This window comes from Xenopus tropicalis, chromosome 10 (genome assembly GCF_000004195.4).
Source record: "Xenopus tropicalis strain Nigerian chromosome 10, UCB_Xtro_10.0, whole genome shotgun sequence".
In the NCBI taxonomy this organism is placed as follows: Eukaryota; Metazoa; Chordata; class Amphibia; order Anura; family Pipidae; genus Xenopus; species Xenopus tropicalis.
Genome location: NC_030686.2, coordinates 6291126 through 6316526, shown reverse-complemented (window position 1 = coordinate 6316526; position 25401 = coordinate 6291126). Strand labels below are relative to the sequence as shown.

The 25401-nt window shown below is 39.4% G+C and overlaps 1 protein-coding gene across 7 annotated transcripts in view; it reads left to right on the top strand.

Moving 5' to 3' along the window:
* Window positions 1–896: 896 nt before the first annotated feature.
* atp6v0a1 (ATPase, H+ transporting, lysosomal V0 subunit a1) overlaps window positions 897–25401 on the top strand; it is a 51629-nt gene continuing 27124 nt past the window's right edge. For 2 of the 7 annotated variants that reach the window (XM_031893932.1, XM_031893931.1), the window contains exons 1-5: window positions 9316–9392; window positions 14880–15025; window positions 16480–16558; window positions 17469–17566; window positions 20133–20261. In XM_031893932.1, the coding sequence (XP_031749792.1) occupies window positions 9344–9392; window positions 14880–15025; window positions 16480–16558; window positions 17469–17566; window positions 20133–20261 (501 nt within the window). In that variant the 5' untranslated portion in view covers window positions 9316–9343. 7 annotated transcript variants of the gene reach the window in all.

Below are 25401 nucleotides of genomic sequence, written 5' to 3'. Positions count from 1 at the left end.
GACACCATTCTGAGCCCCCTTCCATACTAGCCATTCTGACACCATTCTGAGCCCCCTTCCATACTAGCCATTCTGACACCATTCTGAGCCCCCTTCCATACTAGCCATTCTGACACCATTCTGAGCCCCTTCCATACTAGCCATTCTGACCCCCCTTCCATACTAGCCATTCTGACACCATTCTGAGCCCCCTTCCATACTAGCCATTCTGAGCCCCCTTCCATACTAGCCATTCTGACACCATTCTGAGCCCCCTTCCATACTAGCCATTCTGACCCCCCTTCCATACTAGCCATTCTGACACCATTCTGAGCCCCCTTCCATACTAGCCATTCTGACCCCCTTCCATACTAGCCATTCTGACACCATTCTGAGCCCCCTTCCATACTAGCCATTCTGAGCCCCCTTCCATACTAGCCATTCAGACACCATTCTGAGCCCCCTTCCATACTAGCCATTCAGACACCATTCTGAGCCCCCTTCCATACTAGCCATTCTGACACCATTCTGAGCCTCCCTCCTCCTCATCACCTTTCTGATGGCTAAAATCATGACTAAACATAATAATAATCGTCCACACGACTTAAATATGTTTATTTCTTATCCATGATTTCTTCATTAAAAAGCTGCTACTCGTTTATGTGGTAAAAACAACCAGACATCCTATTTAAACCCTACGCCCTGCGCATTTACACCATGAATCAAAGCAAGAAAATCCATCACGGGAATACACACTGTACAACGTGACCCTACACCCCCCCTCCCACCAGCTTAATGCGGCATTCCAAGCCCTACCCTCAGGGATAAACCTATCATGTGATTTGGGCGCCATTTTTAATGTGGGCACAGCGTAGAGAAAGGGCTAATCTGCGGTACAATGATTACGCCATGAACAAAGATGGCGGCGAGGCGGCAGCTGGGAATATGTCAGTGACGTCAGGGGGCGGCGTTCCAGGCTGAGGAGGTGGAAGGAGGCAGCTGATACTGTGAGAGGAGCGTCAAGGTAAGGCTTTGAATTATTGCCTACGAATTGATGATAATGTCTTATTTACGTTTAATATTGTATATTGAATATATACAATATTATATCTAGTCGACAAATGTCACATATTGTATGTTTAGTGGCATGTGGCTGCGGCAGTGTGTATACATTGTTCTGCCTGGGAGTCATCTGTCACTTTATATAATATGGCCGCTTTCATTGGTCTGAAATTACTGCTTTATATATGGCATAAATATAATTAGGATTATTACTGTAGGTGCTTTGTGATAGTAGAAACACCAGCCTATACTTATTATAGAGCCTTAATGTGGGATAGGCAGCATTTGTCATTTACTGTGTGAGGCAAATTATCAGCAGTCAGAGCCCTATATAGGGGCAGTAAAACAGGAGCATCATGGGATAGAGAGTCCCCCGGGCTACATGCAATTCCCATCGATTTCCCGGCACAGATTATCTTCCCTGGAAGAAATTCCATTAACCTCAAGCTATGCCGCTGCTTCTAGTACAGGTATAGGATCCGTTACCCAGAATGCTCGGGACCAAGGGTATTCCGGATAAGGGGTCTTTCCGTAATTTGGATCTCCATACCTTAAGTCTACTAAAAAAATCAATAAAACATTCATTAAACCCAATAGGATTGTTCTGCCCCCAGTAAGGGTTATTTATATCTTAGTTGGGATCAAGTACAGGTACTGTTTTATTATTACAGAGAAAAGGGAATCATTTAACCATTAAATAAACCCAATAGGGCTGTTCTGCCCCAATAAGGGGTAATTATATCTTAGTTGGGATCAAGTACAGGTACTGTTTTATTATTACAGAGAAAAGGGAATCATTTAACCATGAAATAACCCCAATAGGGCTGTTCTGCCCCCAATAAGGGGTAATTATATCTTAGTTGGGATCAAGTACAGGTACTGTTTTATTATTACAGAGAAAAGGGAATCATTTAACCATGAAATAAACCCAATAGGGTTGTTCTGCCCCAATAAGGGGTAATTATATCTTAGTTGGGATCAAGTACAGGTACTGTTTTATTATTACAGAGAAAAGGGAATAATTTAACCATGAAATAAACCCAATAGGGCTGTTCTGCCCCCAATAAGGGGTAATTATATCTTAGTTGGGATCAAGTACAGGTACTGTTTTATTATTACAGAGAAAAGGGAATCATTTAACCATGAAATAAACCCAATAGGGCGGTTCTGCCCCCAATAAGGGGTAATTATATCTTAGTTAGGATCAAGTACAGGTACTGTTTTATTATTACAGAGAAAAGGGAATCATTTAACCATGAAATAAACCCAATAGGGCTGTTCTGCCCCCAATAAGGGGTAATTATATCTTAGTTGGGATCAAGTACAGGTACTGTTTTATTATTACAGAGAAAAGGGAATCATTTAACCATGAAATAAACCCAATAGGGTTGTTCTGCCCCAATAAGGGGTAATTATATCTTAGTTGGGATCAAGTACAGGTACTGTTTTATTATTACAGAGAAAAGGGAATCATTTAACCATGAAATAAACCCAATAGGGCTGTTCTGCCCCCAATAAGGGGTAATTATATCTTAGTTGGGATCAAGTACAGGTACTGTTTTATTATTACAGAGAAAAGGGAATCATTTAACCATGAAATAAACCCAATAGGGCTGTTCTGCCCCCAATAAGGGGTAATTATATCTTAGTTGGGATCAAGTACAGGTACTGTTTTATTATTACAGAGAAAAGGGAATCATTTAACCATGAAATAAACCCAATAGGGTTGTTCTGCCCCCAATAAGGGGTAATTATATCTTAGTTGGGATCAAGTACAGGTACTGTTAATAAAACAGTACTTGGATAAATTATCCAAAGAAGGAAACTGTAGAAAATAAAAGTTGAATTTGGAGAGATTGTAAGAGTAAGAGTCATGGCCTTTCAGGGATTGGAGAGGTTTCCAAAGACTTCATGGTAGACGGTTGCTAGTTATGCAATAACACGATTTCCCTTTAGTGACGGGGAGTATAGAAATGTAACCTTTATTTCCCAATGTTGTAGCCTTGTTAGTTTTCTTGCAATATTTTCCCAATTTCCAGAATATAACATTTTGCTTTTGGTGAAATAAGGTCAAGATGAAAACGATCCGACACACCAGCTGATACAGTAGGCAGGGGCTTATGGCTCGCCATTTATAATTTATAGAGTTAATACAATAGCACAGTGTCTGGGTCACCGTAGCCCTTCAAATTAAGAAGCTGTGTGAGAAACATGGTTCAGACCTGGCAGAAAACCACAGAGTTTTTGCCACATAGAATCTCAGTAGATACTGGGATCTTGGTCAGGCTAATTTTTAGGTTATTTTCAGAGAGTGAGAGAAATTTTGCTGAGTAGTTATTACAGAATAAAAGGTTTATCATTACTTCCTTTTCATTCATTTCCTATGATTATTCAGTAAAATATATCAACATTTTTTAATATGTGCTTATCCTCCATAAACCTCTCCAGTAATAAAATGAAATAACGTCTATACATGCCAGATTTTTGCCCCTGGTGCTTCATTTTTCATTGCTGAATGCTTGATTATGTGGATATATATAAACATGGGGGCCCATTCATTAAACCACGATTTTTGGGAGTAACATCAGTAATTTGAAATGTTCGAAAATTCTTTTTTTGGTCATACGAAAAACAATTTTTTTGTGGTTAAAATCGCGATAGCAAAACATTCGGAGTATGTTCGAAAATGTCACGAAAATTCTTTTCTTGGTCGTATGAAAATATTGTGGTTGCGATCCGAAAGTCACAAAATGTTTGGATCCGAACTACCGTAAACGGTGCGAAAACATTTGTGGCTTTGAAACCTTCAGTGCATGATTTTAGAAGCCTCCCATAGGACTCAGTGGCACTCTGAGGATAGTCACGATACCAAAGCTTGAATGAATTCCGAGATGTTCATATTTGTTGTGAAAAATATGACTTTTTGGTGGAATTTTAATGAAAATATCGTGGACATAACGAAAAGTTCTATAAATTTGAAAAAATACGATTTTTTTTCTCAAAAAAAAAAAAAAAAAAATTATGGTTTCGAGAATGCACCCCATAGTCAATATGAAGTCCATATTCAGACCAATCTGTAATATTCGGTTGCTCAGTCAAGGAAACCTTTAACCTTGATAAATGTTTCTAAGTTGGACCAATATGGTTGATCTTTGAAATTTGATCATCAGAGGGTCGGTCCCCTATTTTGAGATTTTCAGCGCATATCAGGATACAAGTCAGGAGTCATGCCCATTTCCTAGCACTGGAGCACTGAAGCCCTAAAGGACTAATTACAACAAAAATTTTAATTTGAAATTTGACTTACCATTTATCCTTTTCACTTTAAGGTGCTGGCACGCAGGGTTTTTTCTTGGCCAGTGAATAAGTGCAAGCCAATGAACAGCCCCTATGCTCTGTGCTCCTCTGTGTCTGCACCCAGAGGCACGTCAGCCTGGGTGCAGACACACGGAGCGGAATTTGTAGTCGAAACACGTGAATATACATTTTCATGCTAAATTCCGCTCCACATTACTGCACCCCGGCTAACTCAGTGCCTCTGGGTTCAGACACAAAAGATCGTAGATGTGAATGAAGGGGCTGTTTCTTGGTCTGCACTTACATGCAGGCAAAGAAACAGCCCAGTGTGGTATTAGTCTAAAGCAGTGCTTTCCAACAAAAAGGATTTTTATGGCCCCGGTCTTCATAAAGGAGACCTGTCACCCAGACATAAAAAGCTGTATAATAAACGTTCTTTGCAAATTACACATGAGCCCAAACCTGTTATAGATGTATATAAAATCTGAGCTGTCAGTTATATTGCCTGCCCCACTTCTATGCCTCAGGCATAGAGGCAGGGCAGTCAGTTAATTTCACTTTCCAGGCTGCACTTCCTAGATGTCACTACACTCCGTACAGTCCTCCTCCCTGTCTATAATAGTGTAGCGTTTGGATGGCATTAGGTTCCCCAGTTTGGCACCAGTGCCCACAAAATGGCACCTGTCTACCTGTTCTGAAGGTAAATACCAAGACTGGAGAAAATGAGATATAAATATAAATATTTTATATAGTGTAAGTAAAGTTAATTTTGCTTTACCGACATGATAGGAAAGGATTTGGAATTATTTCTTAAGGTGACAGGACCCCTTTATAGCCTCCATAGACTTCATTGTACGACATAATCCTTTAGATTTAATTCGGCCCTCGAACATGCAGTATGATAAATAATCAGCCCTATTCATGTAATAAATTGTACAGCACTGGCCCAAAGGATACGTAATCCCTCTTAAGTTAATGGAACCACATGTGCTAGCATAGATCTTTATTTACTTATGACCAGGGGACCAGGAAATGTGCATTGATCAATCCCCCTCTCTGTTTTTGTAGCTAATTTGGCCAGATCAGTCGCACTTCCATTGTATTTATATATTCTATTTAGCCCCTCTTGTGTATTTCTGATAAATATGCCCCTTTGTGATTGGCCTAAGACCTAAAACCATTGTATTCTATAGAGCTTATCGCTTATGTGATGTGTGCTGTCCATTTCATCTTGAATTGCTTCACAGCAGTTATTTATATAACTTCTAAAGTAAACAATCAGGGTAACAGCACATTATATTTAAATGGATACAAAATGGATACCCTTTATTTTTTTATTTATTTTTTGTGTTTAGTTCTTTAAAATGTTTTATTTGAAGGCAGATCGAAGCCCTGGTTATCTTGCTTTGTTTGCTCTTCTTAGTTTAGCCATCTTTTATCTGGATATAAGCCGTCTGTTGTCTAAAGAAAGCTCTGCCCTTCCTGTTGTGTTCAGTGGCCTAACAACACTACAAGTTTTCTAATATCTGCTGTTGTGAAATTGTTATTTTGCCAACCAATATGTTGTTTAAATACATGTTTATTTCCTGGGTTATTTGCTAAATATAATGGATTCATGGAGCCCTGGAATGTATACTGTATAGCTGAAATGTACCGTTTATTGTCCATGGTCCATGTTAAAACATTATTGCAAAAAAGTAATGTGGACCTAACGCGTTTCGGAGCTTGTTGCCACTTCCTCAGAAGAGATCAAAACGAAATGATGGCAAGTCGATTGCGGGAAATGTAAAATAGGTACAATAGGCAACATTGTTGGGTCGTTTTTTTAGGCCATTTGGCTGATTTACTACCAGATATCGGTCAGACAGGCTCGTTGGTAGGCCACTTTTATTACACACATTTCTAATGGCATGGAATGAGGTAGGACTTGCTTGGAGCAGCTGTCGCTGAAACAATAATCCACACCCAGATAAGAGAATTGCATAATTGCATTGCGTTGCCTTGTCTTTGTCAAACATCACATCACATAGGAAAAATACTGACTTTCCTGTATTCATCTTTCTGATTTTGCTGGTAAAATACCAGCCAGGAGGCACCTTGTCCACTTTATTCCACCACGTAGTCCTCTTTTCAAAAAGAGAAAGTAGAACAGGATTTTCTGGTGCACCCTGTTGACTAAGCAAAAATCTCGAACTCTGTAGGAGAATTTAGAACTGCAATTGCCACGTTTTTCACACCATCTTGCTATTGATCAACTCCCATTGGCAGTGCCCTTACTGCCCCTTTAGGTTATTTTTTTTATTGGGAAAAAAGAATTTGTCTTGTTCCGTTGAGTCCTGTGTAAGGCTTCAAATTAGGGATGCACCGAAACCAGGATTCGGTTCAGGATTCTGCCATTTTTGGCTGGATTCGGATTTCGCAGAATCCATGCCTCTGACTAAACCAAAGTTGAAAATTTTCCCCAGATTTAACCCTTCCAAAACCTAATTAGGATTCGGTTCGGTATTCGGCCAAATCCTTTATGAAGGGTTCGGCCATATCCAAAAATGCGCATCCCTACTTCAAATACTAGAGATGTTCAAGTGTAACTCAAAAATGGTTAAAAATGTGAATATTCATTGGCAGCCTGTCCTTTTGCTACACACTATCAAGGGGAAGTTAATCCCATCGTTGTTTTTTATTTCACTAATTTTCAAGTGAAACTTAAACACATTATTGTTTTCCAAGAATGAGCGCCAGTGCTCCTAAAATGGCTGCTGGGGCGATTCCTGTTTGGGGAAAAATAAAGAAGGTTCGTGGAAACGAACATTCATTAAATGAGTTTTGGCTTCGAAAAATTCCTGAATTTCGAAACGTCAACTCAAAATTTTCATACAGATGATTAAAGCTTTATCGTGGCATTTAATAAACAAAGCAATGATTGAGTTTAATTCCAATTTATACCATATTGAGTTTATACAACTTTCAAGGCCAGAAAGAAACAAATTTTAGTAGATCAGCCCCGTAGTGTTGCTGGCATTGTGCCTTGTTGTGCAGCACCTAATATCCTAAATTTACTATAAAAATATTAAAATGAAAGCAAGAATTTCACATGGCATGTAACAGATCACTATTTAGTGTGGTGATCCCCAACCAGTAGCGAATCACAACCCTTATTTGGCCCTAAGTAGAAAAAAAAAATGTTGGGGATCCCTGTTTCCCATAAACAAAGTACATTATGTTTTTTTCACTTTGGGTACATTTTCAGCTGAACTAGAAGCTGACAGACCAGCCCCCTTAATTTCTAGCAGTTCTACTCATAGGCCAGCCATAGATTGAAGGCTTGTGGCTCACCACAGCAGCTATTTGCAAGAGGTGATAAAGCTAAAAGCTACACAACACAAAATAAAGAAGCTCTAATTCTAACCCCCATAAAACTGCAACCAAGATGCACAGCCGAGGGCCAGGGAGACCGATAGGCAGACTTTCTCGGTCATTTACTAGGGCTAGATGTTGGCAGCCATTAGTATGGGCAGCTGCATCATGATTTTTCCATGTATGTGTTTGTCTGCCATCAAATTGAAAGTCTATGGTAGATCTCCTATTTGTTTAGCCGGCTGCACTGGGCTTTTCCATTCATGTGTTTATCCCTGTCATCAACGTTTAGCATTCATCATATTCTCCAGGTCTGAATGCTGGAAGTACACAAATACAGTTACAGGTAAAATAAGCCACAATTACATTTCCGAGACTAAGGGGCCCATTCATGAAACCACGATTTTTATGTGGTTAAAATGACGATAGCAAAACATTCGGAGTATGTTTGAAAATGTAATGAAAATTATTTTTTTGGTCATACGAAAATATCGTGGTTGCATTCCGAAAGTCACTAAATTTTCGGATTCGAACGTACGTAAACGGCGCGAAAACCTTTCTGGCTTTGAAACCTTCAATGTGTGATATTGGAACCCTCCCATTGACTTGGTGGTACGCTACAGATCCAACCTGGCCAAAAGATAGCCACGATACCAAAGCTTGAATGAATTCCGAAATGGTCGTAGTCTTGGTGAAAAATACGGGTTTTTCGTGGAAGTTAACGAAAACCATGGAAAAGTCATGGAATTTTTATGAACTTATCATGGACATTACGAAAAGTTCTAGAAGTCAGAAAAAATACAAAATTTTCTAAAAAAAAATTGTGGTTTAATGAATGGGCCCCTAAGTCAGTGGCCCCTGTCGCTGAATTGCAGTAATAATCAGCAATATAATATTGTCCACTCTGACCTGTTCCAAAATGGTATCCTATTTTTTCATTCTGATTAAAGCGATCCATCGACGACCCGTCAGAAAAATCTCACGTTTGATACTAACTGGATTGCTAGTTTAGCGTTCCTTTAAAGGGAAAATAGATTCTCCTTTTTGATATGGGCTCGTTCAGTTGGGTTAATGTAGAAAATGTGCATAAACAGAATCTAATGTTTCAAAAATACATAAAACACTCCACAAACTAAAAGGAAACCATGTTATTCCAGTAAGTTATTTCCCAAGATCCCTTATGCTGACAATGTAATTCAACCCCTCCCTCCATTGTTTAGTGATGAATTCTGGGACTTGAAGTCCTTCTGCTTTGGTACACAGATTCTCTGGAGAGCAGAGGGACTCCAAGTCCCAGAATCCACAGCTTCACAGTGGAACAAGGTGAGAGAGGGAACTGTCAAGCACACAGGAAGACTAAAAGAGCTCATGTCAAAACAGGGGGTATATTTTCCCTTTAAATCTACAAGACAAGGGATTTTCTTTAAAATGACAACCTGGTTAAAGTTTGTTAATTGAGTCGTTGACTTAATGGAATTCAGTTTTGGTTGCACAGACCCAGCAATGTTCTGTTCTGTTAATATGAAATCCATGTGGAATTCTTGCTCTGCAGTCTGTTACCCACATTAGCTTACATTACCTGTACATAAATGCTAGCAGGCCATTCTGTTTAGTGCTGCTCGCTGTTTGCTCGGCTGGGAAACCTGCGCATATGGCTGACATTGGCGTTGATATGCAGGGGGCTCTTGGAATGCACAGAGGTGAGTGTTCATGTCCCATTCGGATGAATGACATGTCCCAAACAAGCACATCTTTATTGGAACAACCCACGATAGTTTCTGATGTGCGAAAATGTCACGAAAATTATTTTCTCGGTGGTACGAAAATATTGTGGCTGCGATCCGAAAGTCACAAAATTTTCGGATCCAAACGATTGTAAACAGCGCAAAACCTTTCTGGCTTTGAAACTTCAATGTATGATTTTGAAAGCCTTCCATAAGACTCAATGGCACTCTGCAGCTCCAACCTGGCCAAAAGATAGTCACGATACCGAAGCTTGAATGAATTCCGAAATGGTCGTAGTCATTGCGAAAAATAAAAAATTTTCGTGGAAGTTAACGAAAACCACGAAAAAGTCATGTAATTTTAACTATATTATCGTGGTCATTACGAAAAGTTCAATAAATTAGAAAAAATATTTGTGCTTTCATGAATGAGCTGCTTAACAAAAGTGCTGTGGGCAGAGGACCCTGATATTGCCCTAGGATACAGCTGGGCTCCAGTGGTTCTGTTATTGGGATGATTATTGATTTCTTTTCAAACGTATTGTCTTTCTAAGGAACTTTATGTAGCCTACAAATATACTGTCCTGTTTACTGGGTCTTTCCTGTCTGACGTCTCCATGTACTGATTGCAATACATTTAAAGCTCGCCCCTGGAGCTAAGCAGTCAGGACTCCCCCCAACCTTTTTTACCTGTGAGCTACACTCCAATGTAAAAAGAGTTGGAGAGCAACAAAACAAAAAAAAAAAGTTCCTAGGGTGCCAAATAAGGGCCATTATTGGTTATTTGGTAGTTCCTGTATGGACTGACAGCCTACATGGGGCTCTGTTTGGCAGTTCATCTGGTTTTTATGCAGCCAACCTTGCCCCCAAGTCAGGAATTGCAAAATAACTCCCTGGTTTGGGGGCACTGAGAGCAACATCCAAGGGGTTGGTGGGTAATATGTTGCCCCTGGGCCACTGGTTGGGGATCACTGATCTATAGCATGATGGCAATCAGCATCCACATACAAAACTTATCATATATTTCTTGTGGAGTCAACATAATAGTTTCACATGGCATGTAACAGATCATTATTTAGTGCGGTGATCCCCAACCAGTAGCCAATCACAACCCTTATTTGGCCCCCGAGTAGAAAAAAAAAATGTTGGGGATCCCTGGTTCCCATAAACAAAGTACATTATGTTCTTTTCACTTTGGGTACATTTTCAGCTGAACTAGAAGCTGACAGACCAGCCCCCTCCGTTAATAGCTGTTCTAGCTATAGGCCAGCCATAGATTGAAGGCTTGTGGCTCACCACAGCAGCTATTTGCAAGAGGTGATAAAGTTAAAAGCTACACAACACAAAATAAAGAAGCTCTAATTCTAATCCCCATAAAACTGCAACCAAGATGCACAGCCGAGGGCCAGGGAGAGCGATAGGTAGAATTTCTAGGTCATTTACAAGGGCTAGATGTTGGCGGCCATTAGTATGGGCAGCTGCATCTTGATTTTTCCATGTATGTGTTTGTCTGCCATCAAAATTAACGTCTATGTGCTTTCATAGGAGGGTAAAGGGCTAATTATGGAAAATCCCTGCTGTAGAAATTTGCTTGTGAAACTCTAGATTGGCACAAAATTTCAAACAAACATCCAGCAACACATGCTAGCCCACAGAATCTGTCAACTATATGAGGCCAGGAGGGAGTAAAGGTGGCCGTAATTGGGCCGATAAAAGCTGTTGGCGGCCTGAGTCAGTAGCTTATTGGGCGGTCAGATGGGCCTGTCCGACCGATATCTGGCCGAAAACCATCCAGATGTTGATCAGTCAGGTTTAAAATCCTGTTGGAGCACTTGGATGCATTGATGTGATCCTCATCCCATGGCCTTTATCCCAGCAATGCGATCCGATCATTCGACCCTAGGGCCGAATTGTTTCGTCACCTGTGATGGATCTCTGCTATAGTGGGCAACTAACCAAAATGCCTTTCCACCGGCAACAGTTGGAGCCTTCGGTGGAAAGGCCATCACTTCCGTATTCCGAAGTCACACAGTTTCCTCCTTTCGGAAAACCAAAGCAATACGAAGGGCATTCCACTGGCGACTCCTATTGTTGCTGGTGGAAAGGCATTTCGAATCGGTTAGTTGCCCGCAATAGCATAGATCTATAGCGGACAACTGAACCGCTCTGTGGGGCATCAGCCTTAGGGCAGAACGCATTTTACATACAACCCTGTTCTTGCTTTATAACCCCCTTACCCAGCCCCAGGTCTGACACTCGAGATGCTGTCTAAAGGTCCCCATACACGTTAAGATTCACTTGCTTGGCGAGATCCCCAAGCGAGCAGATCTTGACCGGATATCCCCACCTACGGGTGGACAATATCGGGGAGCATGTAGGCAAATTCGATCGATTGGCCCCAGGGCATTATGTTGGCGGCAATGGGACAGTCTGTTCGGGGACCGCATCAACAAGCCGATGCGGTCCCCGATCCCACTGAATTTTCTAACCTGGTCGATCGATATCTGGGCAATTTCAGGCCAGATATCGGTCAGGCAGGCCCCTCGTTTCTGCCCCTACACGGGCCGATAAGCTGCCGAATCTGTCCAAGGGACCCATATCGGCAGCTACAATCAGCCCATGTATGGGGACCTTAAGTCCATCCAGAAAGTGCTATTCGCAGATTACACTTTAAACTCCGTTGCTGAAATGTTCACCTACTAATTAGTAATTCTTTGTTCAATATGCCTGTGTAATAATTAGGCTGGAAATAAGCTCATTCCAAAGCTCTTCTGCTTCAGTAACAAAGACGACTCTATTTTTGGGTTTGTCAGCTGCTGATCATGGGACTTTCAGGGGGATCTAAAGGAGAAGTTTGGTTCTGTTAACTGACTTCTTTTGTGCCCGATTAATGCTTGCATTCTTTTAAATATGGGATTAACAGCAGCAAATGGGTACGGCTACAGCAATCACTCAATATGTACACTGCAGTTGCAGTTTTAGTCCTGTTTTATCCTAGGTACACAACGTGCAAAATTCAGCCGTAAAGCGCCTTGATGTTTACCCATGCAATGTTTTCTCCTGAATTCCAGATTAATCACAGGCACCAATATGAATACAAATTAGCCTCTCTATTGTTAAATTGCACACAATTGTTTGTTTGCCAGTTAAAATCTCAGAGCACTTTTTATTTAGTTCTCGTAAATTAAACATAATATAAATCGATGAACAAACATTCGCCACCATCTCACTGTGTCTTGTATATAACGAGGTCCTGGCTCATTTTCATAATCTATATTTATAGTATATAATGTTATATTTATAGTGTGTTACAAATGAGAGAGAAATAATATCTAAACCCGCTGTAATCATTGCACAGTTCAGAGTTAATATCCTAAAAAAGCCCACAGACTACTGCAGATGATTAACGTTGGAGTAGAAGGATAATCGTGGCAACTGGGAGCAGCCTCCCATTCATTCTGTGTGGCATTAGCCTTACGGCAAAATAGTGTCATGCTACGGAAATCCTTCTACCAAACCTGGGGCTCTACAGATAAACAGCCTCTGCCAACATCCTTCACAATCTAGCCAGGAGCAAGATATTTGCATTACAGGTATGGGATCCGTTATCCGGAAACCCGTTATCCAAAAAGTTCCGAATTACGTAAAGACCATCTCCCATAGACTCCATTATAAGCAAATAATTCTAATTTTTAAAAATGATTTCCTTTTTCTCTGTAATAATAAGATATAATTACCCCTTATTGGGGGCAGAACAGCCCTATTGGGTTTATTTCATGGTTAAATGATTCCCTTTTCTCAGTAATAATAAAACAGTACCTGTACTTGATCCCAACTAAGATATAATTACCCCTTATTGGGGCAGAACAGCCCTATTGGGTTTATTTCATGGTTAAATGATTCCCTTTTCTCTGTAATAATAAAACAGTACCTGTACTTGATCCCAACTAAGATATAATTACCCCTTATTGGGGCAGAACAGCCCTATTGGGTTAATTTAATGGTTAAATGATTCCCTTTTCTCTGTAATAATAAAACAGTACCTGTACTTGATCCCAACTAAGATATAATTACCCCTTATTGGGGGCAGAACAGTCCTATTGGGTTTATTTAATGGTTAAATGATTCCCTTTTCTCTGTAATAATAAAACAGTACCTGTACTTGATCCCAACTAAGATATAATTACCCCTTATTGGAGCAGAACAGTCCTATTGGGTTAATTTAATGGTTAAATGATTCCCTTTTCTCTGTAATAATAAAACAGTACCTGTACTTGATCCCAACTAAGATATAATTACCCCTTATTGGAGCAGAACAGCCCTATTGGGTTTATTTCATGGTTAAATGATTCCCTTTTCTCTGTAATAATAAAACAGTACCTGTACTTGATCCCAACTAAGATATAATTACCCCTTATTGGAGCAGAACAGTCCTATTGGGTTAATTTCATGGTTAAATGATTCCCTTTTCTCTGTAATAATAAAACAGTACCTGTACTTGATCCCAACTAAGATATAATTACCCCTTATTGGAGCAGAACAGTCCTATTGGGTTAATTTAATGGTTAAATGATTCCCTTTTCTCTGTAATAATAAAACAGTACCTGTACTTGATCCCAACTAAGATATAATTACCCCTTATTGGGGGCAGAACAGCCCTATTGGGTTTATTTAATGGTTAAATGATTCCCTTTTCTCTGTAATAATAAAACAGTACCTGTACTTGATCCCAACTAAGATATAATTACCCCTTATTGGGGCAGAACAGCCCTATTGGGTTTATTTAATGGTTAAATGATTCCCTTTTCTCTGTAATAATAAAACAGTACCTGTACTTGATCCCAACTAAGATATAATTACCCCTTATTGGGGGCAGAACAGCCCTATTGGGTTTATTCAATATTTAAATGATTTTTAGCAGACTTAAGTTATGGAGATCCAAATTACGGAAAGACCCCTTATCTGGAAAACCCCAGGTCCTGAGCATTCTGGATAACAGGTCCCATACCTGTACAGTGTTTGAATGGTACAAATAGTCAGGGAAGTCAGAGAAGGGAATAGGATGAGACAGGCACAAACTGCTTTCAGTTGTAATTACGTTTATTGGAAAGTTAGTTATTATCTCTCGTTATGTATAAACAGAATTGTATATTTTCAGAATGTGTAAATAGCTTTGTATTTCAGACCTGCAGGAATAACAGGTTTTCAGATGACCAATCCCACGCCTGTGCACGGTTGCTTATTCACAATATAACGTAGGAGATTCCAAGCCATTGTGTTAACTCTCCGCGCTGATGCATTTTCACATTGATATTATGTCTTTCACTGTTTTATTTTGTTTTGTTTGCGCCTACAGCTGGATATCCGATGTGGCTCCAACGTGTACAATATATTTAAACAAATACAAGTTCAGGACACCTACATTTTTCTCTAATTTTCTCTTTTCTATGTAACCCTTTATAGGTTCAAAAGTAGGAAGATATCCCGAAATCATGGGGGAACTTTTCAGAAGTGAGGAGATGACCTTGGCCCAGCTTTTCCTTCAGTCTGAGGCTGCATATTGCTGTGTTAGTGAACTGGGAGAGCTGGGAAAAGTCCAGTTTCGAGATGTAAGTTGACCAGAACAGATCTGCCTGTGTGTTAACCTCACTAATACTAATAATCTTTTTGCACACTAGGGATGCACCGAATCCCGGATTTGGGCCGAATCCAGACTTTTTTTGAAGGATTCGTATTCTGCCAAATCCACGATCGGGGTTCAGCAGAATCTGTCAGGGTGGATTCGGGGGTTCGGCCAAACCCAAAAAAGTGGGTTTGGTGCATCCCTAAAAAACACACTCGTAAGAATTCAGATATGACATCTTATATTACTTAGCTGCATAGTAGTTAAAGGGGAACTCCGGCTTCTGAACCAAAATCCGTTAAAGAGCCCCACACAGCACAAAAACCCCCTAATATCACTGTAATCTGTTCCTTCAAAAAATATGAATAAATACCATTTTTATATGCTGAAATCCAGCTGCAAAACTGTTCTTCTCTTTCTGCATCATTTGTAATCCTGGCAGGGGAGGAGGGACTAAAACACTGATGTTACACATTGTAACAACTTCCCCACAGCTTACAGACAGCATGCAGGAACTACATAACCCACAATGCATTGCACTGGGATGTTCCTTATTGCTATTATTTATCATGTGTGCAGCAGGGAATTGTGGGATTGGGAGGAGGCAGGCTGAGGGACAGGCGCTACTGTTACAGTTTATTTGAGTCTCAAAGTAGTCAGCCAGATCAGCAGGGGAACAGGGGGTGGGGCTTGGGGAACAGGGGGTGGGGCTTGGGGAACAGGGGGTGGGCTTAGGGAACAGGGGGCGGGGCTTAGGGAACTGTTCCAAACCAGATTATTACATTAAACATCATGAAAAGGCTGCATATTTTTGTATATTGCAAATTTGCTTGAAATGTTGTTTTGTTGAAGTTCCCCTTTAAGATTGAATAAGGCCATGTACAAGTCTTTTGCCCCTAACTTATTGCTGATTAAGAGTAACAGTATTAAAATGATCTTACTAAATTGTCTACAATTTGTTCAAGAAGGATAGAATTTTTTTTTGCTGGTTAATATTCCACTTCTGTAGTGTAAGAAATCCCATCTTAGTCAGCATATTTTACTGTATACTTTTATTAACTTGTTCACTCTCGCTGGTTTAGTAATATCCTTTATCTATTCAAATGTCAAGCCTACAGGTCAACCGTTGCCATGTTGACAATGTATTCTTCTCTCCTGATACTTTAATTAGAGCAATTATCACACCAGCAATACCTAAATACCCCTAAATCATACTTGATATGTCTCAAAACATAGAGGTGAATAGTTATAGTGACTCTGTTCTTCTAAGCAAATATTCTTAGGAACAGTATTGTAGTTTCTAAAATATCGGTACCGTTGCTTGTATTAATTGTGACTGCAGAAGTTTAATGTGGGCACAAAACTACTTCTCTATGATTGCATACTTGTTTCATGAGAAGCCTTAACGCATATTTGCTTATTTGTTTTCCCCATCTCCAGTTAAATCCAGATGTCAATGTGTTCCAGAGGAAATTTGTCAATGAAGTCCGAAGATGTGAAGAAATGGACCGTAAACTGCGTGTGTATTTCAGTTTTTACATGTTTTGTTCACAAGTTTATAAGCAAATTCATAAAGAGTCTTTTTATAACAGAGCAACTTCCCACCCATAATAAACTTCAGTTCCTTTTTACTGCTTGCACAGCAAGTTGAAGTTATATCACGTCCCCTCCCATTCACTACCAGCAGACAATCATCAGAACAATGGGAAGGTAGTAAAATAAAAGCTCCCATGCCCCACCTAGGGGTAGATATAGGAATAACACTCAGTAGTAAAAAACCAAGTCCAGCTCGGCCAAGTTGTGACTCCTCCATTTATATTGAGTGGGAGAAACAATAGCTTATCTGAAAGCAGTTCTAATGTGTAGCGCTGGCTCCTTCTGAAAGCTCAGACTCAGGCACACTTTACTGCTGCGCTGCAAGTTGGAGTGATATCCCCCCCCCTCACCCCCAGCAGCCGATCAGCAGAACAATGGGAAGGGAGCAAGATGGCAGCTCCCAGTAGGTATCAGAATAGCACTCAATAGTAAGAAATCCAAGTCCGGCTTGGGACTCCTCCAGTTACATGGGAGTAGGAGAAACAATAGGTTAGCTGAAAGCAGTTCTAATGTGTAGCGCTGGCTGAAAGCTCAGACTCAGGCACAAGGCACTGAGATGGCACCTACACACCAATATTACAGCTACAAATACTTTTGTTGGTTTAAGAATAAAATATTAAATGATAGAGGGAATTATTTGCAATGCACACAGTGTAATGTAGTAATAAAAATCACAACAAAACCCCTTTAGGGAGAACAAAGTGCCTTGGATCATTTCAAGAAATAGCTGAATTGTTGGTGCCTGATCAGCATATGCTGACTTTAAATGTAAATATTTCATGTTTTGACCTTAATGTCGTGAGCAAAAAAAACTAATGAATGAATCCTTACAGGGTTTGTGGAGAAGGAGGTCAAAAAAGCAAATATCTCAATCCTTGACACTGGGGAGAACCCAGAAGTCCCCTTCCCTAGGGACATGATTGACCTTGAGGTAAGTCTTGAAAGCTCTCGTCATCTCTGTCCCTTGTAAGGACTGCAGCTTCACGTTTAGCTAAGCTATTCTAGGAACAAAGTGAAAGATGTATAACTTTCCCAGAGGTGCGGAAAGAGGGATTACTAACCTTTTCTGCACCTTAAAGTGTGACATATTTACACTTTGCCAACACACAGCCTCAGGCTGCACTGCAACCCATTTGAAAAGCCTTTAACCTACAGTATAAATAAGGAAGGTTTTTGATTTAACTCGGCTTATCTACCTGAGCAACTAATAAGTAATGATATTACTTATTTGTACGTGTATGGGATCAGTTATCCGGAAACCTGTTATCCAGAAAGTTCAGAATTGCGTAAAGGCCATCTCCCATAGACTCCATTTTAAACAAATAATTCTGATTTTTAGAAATTATTTCCTTTTTCTCTGTAATAATAAAACAGTACCTGTACTTGATCCCAACTAAGATATAATTACCCCTTATTGGGGCAGAACAGCCCTATTGGGTTTATTTAATGGTTAAATGATTCCCTTTTCTCTGTAATAATAAAACAGTACCTGTACTTGATCCCAACTAAGATATAATTACCCCTTATTGGGGGCAGAACAGCCCTATTGGGTTTATTTCATGGTTAAATGATTCCCTTTTCTCTGTAATAATAAAACAGTACCTTTACTTGATCCCAACTAAGATATAATTACCCCTTATTGGGGCAGAACAGCCCTATTGGGTTTATTTCATGGTTAAATGATTCCCTTTTCTCTGTAATAATAAAACGGTACCTGTACTTGATCCCAACTAAGATATAATTACCCCTTATTGGGGCAGAACAGCCCTATTGGGTTTATTTAATGGTTAAATGATTCCCTTTTCTCTGTAATAATAAAACAGAACCTGTACTTGATCCCAACTAAGATATAATTACCCCTTATTGGGGGCAGAACAGCCCTATTGGGTTTATTTCATGGTTAAATGATTCCCTTTTCTCTGTAATAATAAAACAGAACCTGTACTTGATCCCAACTAAGATATAATTACCCCTTATTGGGGGCAGAACAGCCCTATTGGGTTTATTTAATGGTTAAATGATTCCCTTTTCTCTGTAATAATAAAACAGTACCTGTACTCGATCCCAACTAAGATATAATTAATCCTTATTGGGGGCAAAACAATCCTATTGGGTTTATTCAATATTTAAATGATTTTTAGCAGACATAAGTTATGGAAATCCAAATTACAGAAAGATCCCTTATCTGGAAAACCCCAGGTCCCAAACATTCTGGATAACAGATCCTATACCTGTACTATGAAGTGTATGAATTATAGGCAGCCCCACATAAGGCATGTTTTTTAAGTCTCTCTACTTTATTGAGGTTGAAAAACCTTACTTATATAAACAGTATGCTTTATCATTTGGTAGGTTTCGGGTAAAATAAGAGCAATTTCTTTTACCAGTGTTATTGATTTTACAGCCCACATCCTCTCTTGTACTTGACCCAAAAATTCAAAGGAGCAAAAAATGCAACATATTTACAGGTGTCTCTGTAAATTAGCTGCCTAATCTCAAAAGATCTTTGGGATACTAATGTCTTCCATACACCGAATACTTAGGGGCACATTTACTTACCCACGAACGGGTCGAAATGAGTCCGATTGCGTTTTTTTCGTAATGATCGGTATTTTGCGATTTTTTCGTATTTTTTGCGATTTTTTCGGCTTCTTTACGAATTTTTCGTTACCAATACGATTTTTGCGTAAAAACGCAAGTTTTTCGTAGCCATTACGAAAGTTGCGTAAAATCTGGTGATTTTTCGTAGCGTTAAAACTTGCGCAAAAAGTTGCGCTTTTTTCGTAGCGTTAAAACTTACGCGAAACTTTGCACCTTTTAAGTTTTAACGCTACGAAAAAGGTGCAACTTTTCGCATAAGTTTTAACGCTACGAAAAAAGCGCAACTTTTTACGCAACTTTCGTAATGGCTACGAAAAACACGCGTTTTTACGCAAAAATCGTATTGGTAACGAAAAATTCGTAAAGAAGCCGAAAAAATCGCAAAAAATAGCGTTGGTAGCCTAGGGAAACAATTGCCCACCTTTTTATCCTTGTCTTCTCTGCACTTCACAGAATTTCCCAGCAGAAGAGGGCTAGGACATAATTCAATATTATTCTATATTGGCTCTATGGTCCATCCTGCATTAGTTGAGCAGGCAGTTTTTTGTAGTCAACGGGGCCTTAAAAGCAAAGATAGAGAAAAAGTAGCTTCCATAGCACACTCTAAAATTGGCAGCATGTGTATATAGCACAAAGCATTGGGAGTATATGCTGTAATATATCTTTATTAGCAAATCAGCTTCCCAGTTGAACAAAATACTAATAAAGTCTAGCCCCGGATACTAAATGTGTTGTTAAGTGATACACAGGCAGATTTAATCTTCCAATTTGACTGCGTCAGCAGCTTATCTGCCTGTGTATCTGCCCACCAACAGTCCTGCCCATCTGATATCACACCAGAATGATTTCTGACTTCCTTCACAATGATTTTCATTTTCTTCATTTGTTCCAAACAGGCAAATTTTGAAAAGATTGAGATTGAACTGAAAGAAATAAACACAAACCAGGAGGCCTTGAAGAGGAACTTCCTCGAACTGACGGAGTTAAAATTCATTCTGCGCAAAACCCAGCAGTTTTTTGATGAGGTCAGCGTTTCCACACCTCCCAGTTAACCCCTGGCCTGGCGGGCTAACAGAATATAGGCCTGCCAGTGTCCCAAATGTCATTAAGTAAATGCCACATTTGTTGAAATAATCTGTATTGATGCTTCCCTAGTAAGTAACACAGGTCTGTATTTATATAGTCAACAATGTTAAGGCTATACCTTCTGATTGCATAAAAAGTATGCATTTGTCACTCAATTGCATTTTCTGCAGTTGATTGCTTTGGCTTGTTGCTGAATGTTGCCAAGTAAAGGCAATCAATTGCAGAATACAAAAGTGAGTATTCTTTCGCAGTTTCTTCCGGACAGTGATGATTCCTAAATCTGCCCCTTAGTGTCGTTCTTCGTTAGCTTTGTTCCCGTTTACAGTTTCCTTACTTTTTCTGCCTCTAGATTTAGGGATATTGACAACTACCTTTTATAAGGGACACAAAAAATGTGTGTACCTGCTCTGAAAGTCTATGAAACTTATATATTTCATATATTCCCTATATTAAAGGGGCAGTTCACCTTCATGTTAACTTTTATTATGTTATAGAATTCCAGTTTAAAGTTTTCAATTGGTCTTCATTTTTTCATAGTTCTTGAATTATTTGCCTTCCTCTTTGACTGCTGCTGTTTTATTGTCATTATTTCTTTTTAATACCTTTCTTTCTGATTAGACCCTCTTCTATTTATATTCCAGTCTCTCTTTAAAACCACTGCCTGGTTGCTAGGTTAAACTGGACCCAAACAACCAGGTAGCTGCTGAACAAAATACTAAATAATTCAACAACGGCAAATAATAAAATATGAAGACCAATTGCAAACAGTCTTAGAATAGCACTCTCTGCATCATGCTGAAAATTAATTTGAAGGTGAACAATCCCGTTAAAGGTGGTTGTTGGAATCCCAGTTTCCCATTTTATGTTTTCCCATATTTCATTGCTACCCTCTATGTTTACCAATGGTCTTGTCTGTTTTTATTTTATGTTCTTGGTCTGTTTTTTTCTCCCTGTTCTTTCATTAACATGTTTTTCTGTGCCAGTTTTTATCTCTTAGCTATTTACTCTTTCTCCCATAACCAAATCATTTCTCTGGAGGCAACCATTTTAAAGGGCCAGTAATAGCAGCTGATCTGTTATGTGTGTCAGTGTATAATAATAGCAGCTATACACTGAAGTTCTTCCTGCCATGTTTGGCCTGTAGCGTCTGTGCTTTGGCCTGCCAGGGCCCAACCAATGAGCATAGATGTGGTATAGGTACGTTTAAGCATTATTAGGTGCAGCACTCCGTAAGTGGTAAGGTAAGTGAAGAATGAACACATCTGTTCTCACTTTCCTCTCTGCTCTAAATGCAGACTATTTAGGTCAGTACATCTTTAGTGGTAAATGTATATGGTTTTGTGAAAAAAATAAAAATGCTGTGTATTTATTGCAGCAAGCAGGTCTCTTTCTGAATGGCGAGCGTACTAGTATTAAAGGGGCCAATCAGAAAAAGTTTCCTTGCTTGCAAAAAAAAAAGGGTTAATGGCATGCAGGTGGTGTTGGCTTCTCCCTTCAAAAGCCCTTCTCTCGCCCTCCCCTTCTATCCCACATTTGGTTTTTCAATGTTTTCACTTTTTCCTTTTGAAGGCTTGCTGAGCATTCCTGTTTGCTGTGCCAGGGGGCATCAACCATCTATTGCTAGAAATCATAAGATTCTGTCTAAATGGGTCAAATGATATGACATGTATAGGTTCTATTATTCATATTCCCCACTTACTCGCCATCAGAAAATGTCAAGTCAGATTTAATTTATTATTATTACTCATCTTCATATAAACATACACAGCAAGACCAAATTGCAGAATAGGATAGATAGATAGACAGGACAGTGTAGGGAAATGATATTTGGTGTATTTTGGACCCTTATGGATAATAGATCCCATATCTATGCCAAAAACCCATATATATATATATATATATATATATATATAATATATATATATATATATATATATAATATATATATATATATATATATATATATATGTGTGTGTAATAAACATTTAAAGAAGGCATATAGTGTAAATTAACCCCCCCCCCCCATATTGTAGGCAATCACGAATGATATATGGTGGCGGTTTCGCTCTGGGCTAAAATTATCATTATCTTTAAAAATGGCCCCTTGGAGCTCCCTATAGATCCTCTCAGGTCCCTGTCTGTGTTTTAAACGAGGGGTTGACGTGTCCCTGCCAGAAGCACAGTAGGAGGGGAGCAGCCAATCACAGTGCAATCACACAAGCTAGGACAGGATTCAGTTCCCTCTCAGGTCAGCCTAGCTGCTGATTGGTTCCTATCCAACAGTGCAGTGCGCTGAGTGCCACAGCCCCCCTGCACAGCCTGGGAAAGGAGGAAGCAGGAAGTGGAACAGATGGGCGGGGCTAGTCGGGTATTGGGTGTATTTCTCAATAAACTGAAATACTTGTTTTTAAAGCACAATCCTTCTATATGTAGAGGAGTATAATGCACTGCTACATTCTTGTTTTTTTGCACACTATGTCTCCTTTAAATGTTTTCTACTCAATACACTGCTTTATCTTTAAAATGAGGCAAAAAGGAAGGCTTTCTTACAAAAACAAGCTGATGTTTTTATTGTATTGTGTTTGTGAGGGTGCAGCCTCCTTTATTATGTACACCTTTATATAGCATCCCTAAACGATTGGCCTTTATAAAAAGAAGCCACTCTTTATAAGGGTAGTAGTATGCACCTATATACACCTCTGCTTTTTTCTTTTCATTCATAAAATACCTAGAACCCGATTGGATTATTTGACCTCTTTGCTCTACAATTCTGTTTTTTTATTATCAATTAAACACATACACGTTTTAGAAAGCTGAACCGCCCCCGTTTATCCTCCCACTCAAATCTCTCTTATTAATTATGGTTTTTTGTGACACCTTCTCTGCAATTAAGATCAGAACCTAGAATGAACCCGAATGATTAAACTATAACAGTCATTTGTCCCAACTTGATAAACAGAATTATCATCAATTTAGTGTGAAAAAACGACTCCACCTCTTCCTATCTAAGAGAATGTGTCGTAGGTCTCTGCCATGTTTCCTTTTATCCCCAATACACTCATCATGCCAATGAAAACAACTGCTTTGCTTTGTTTCCTTAGATGCCCTTTGCTTTGTTTCTTGCTGAGCTGAGCCCTTTGTCACTGTGTTGTCAGATATTTAATATTAAGGTTTCCAGAACACCCTACTGCCGTTGGCTTTATTTAGCGATCTAGCTCATACAGACCTGTTGCAGCCCTCCAGTTTGGAATTTTAGCAGCTTTATGGTTGCTAGGGTCCAGATGACCCTAGCAACCAGGCTGTGGTTTGATCGAGAAACTGAAAGATGAATAGGAGGAAGCCTGAACAGAAAGTTAAGTAATACAAAGTAACAATAACATTGAAATTGTAGCCTCACAGAGCAATAGATTTTGGCTGCCGCGGTCAGTTGACCCCCATTTGAAAGCTATAGTCAGAAAAGGAAAGCAAATAATTCAAAAAAGTAATAAAATGAAGACCAATTGAAAAGTTGCTAAGAACGGGCCATTCTGTAACATTCTAAAAGTTAACTTGATGAGATGAGCCACCCCTTTATGGAATGGCACCACTTGATAGTCAATTTCTTTACCACCGGCAACTTGGCATCAAGGATAATTGTGACTTATTTGCTGAGTCTAATGCAGTAATCAGCAGTAGCGCGGGGGGCTTGCTTTTATTCTTATGGGAAACCCTATGCCACATTCTTTCGTCCTTCAACAAAGTCATTTCATTTAAATAATGTCATGCCCGTGCTTAATGCTGCAAAAACTGACTACTGAGCCTTACACGGGTCATGTGACAGCTCCCACCTTAAAGGAACAGTTCATTAAAAAAGATACTGGATAAAATTGATAGACTGCACAAAATAGAAAAATGTTTCCAATATAGTGAGGCAAAAATGTCATCTATAAAGGCTGGAGTGGGCAGATGTCTAACATAATAGCCAGAACACTGCTTCCTCCTTTATAGGTCCCTAAGCTGTTAGCAGTCAGTAGCCAATCAGAGACTTGAGGGGGGTATAGGGGATATAACTGTCAGTTAGTTTGCTTTTGAATCTGACCTGCGTGCTCAGAAACTAACTGACAGTTATGTCCCATATGCCCCCCCCCCCTCAAGTCACTGATTGGCTACTGACTGCTAACAACTTAGGGAGCTCTAAAGCAGGAAGTAGTGTTCTGACTATTATGTTAGACATCTGCCCACTCCAGCCTTTATAGATTACATTTTTGCCCAACTATATTGAACATTTTGTATTTTGCACAGTCTATTTTACCCAGTTTCATTTTTACCTTGAACTGTTCAGGTACTCCAGTAACCACTGCCATCTCATTATCGTTAATACCTTTTTCAAAACATTCTGGATTCCTTAATTTTAATCCCAGTCTGCTTGTTTTTTTCTTTTTTCCAATCATGTTTCTGTCTCCTGTGAGGTTCCTCTCTTGACCTGTCTCTTCTCATCCTATTCCCTTGCTCATGGAAATCTCTTTTTTCAGCAGCTCTGATGTATAATGAGATTTGACTCTCGTGTATGTGTGTGTATATATATATATATATATATATATATATAATATATATATATATATATATATATATATATAGACCTGCGTCCAAGTCATTTTCATGGCGTTGTGTGTTTAAGCATCCATTTGGTGCAACTTTTCTTAAAAATGGATGTTTGCTTGGTCAAAGCAACTTTACTGTCAAATGGATCTGAGAGGTTGCAGCCTTGGAAGGTGCAGTCAGAATCCTTTGCTGTCTTGTCCTGTGCCCTTCTTCAGCCCAGCAGCTTGGTGTATAGAAAGTGCTTTCCCTGTGTATTGATGCAAGTGAATTAATTGAATGTTAATGAAATCCTGACACACAAGCTCATTTACCAACACTGGGCAAATTGGCACCTCGACTGTAACACATCGCAACCAATCAGCAATCAGCTTTGTTCAGCCAGCTGCTGGTAGCACAATGAAAGCTGGGATTTAATTTGTTGCCATGAATTACTGCCCAGGTTCAGATTTATCTAGAATTGGTAGGTGAGTCCAATGTTTTAGGAACTACAGGTATGGG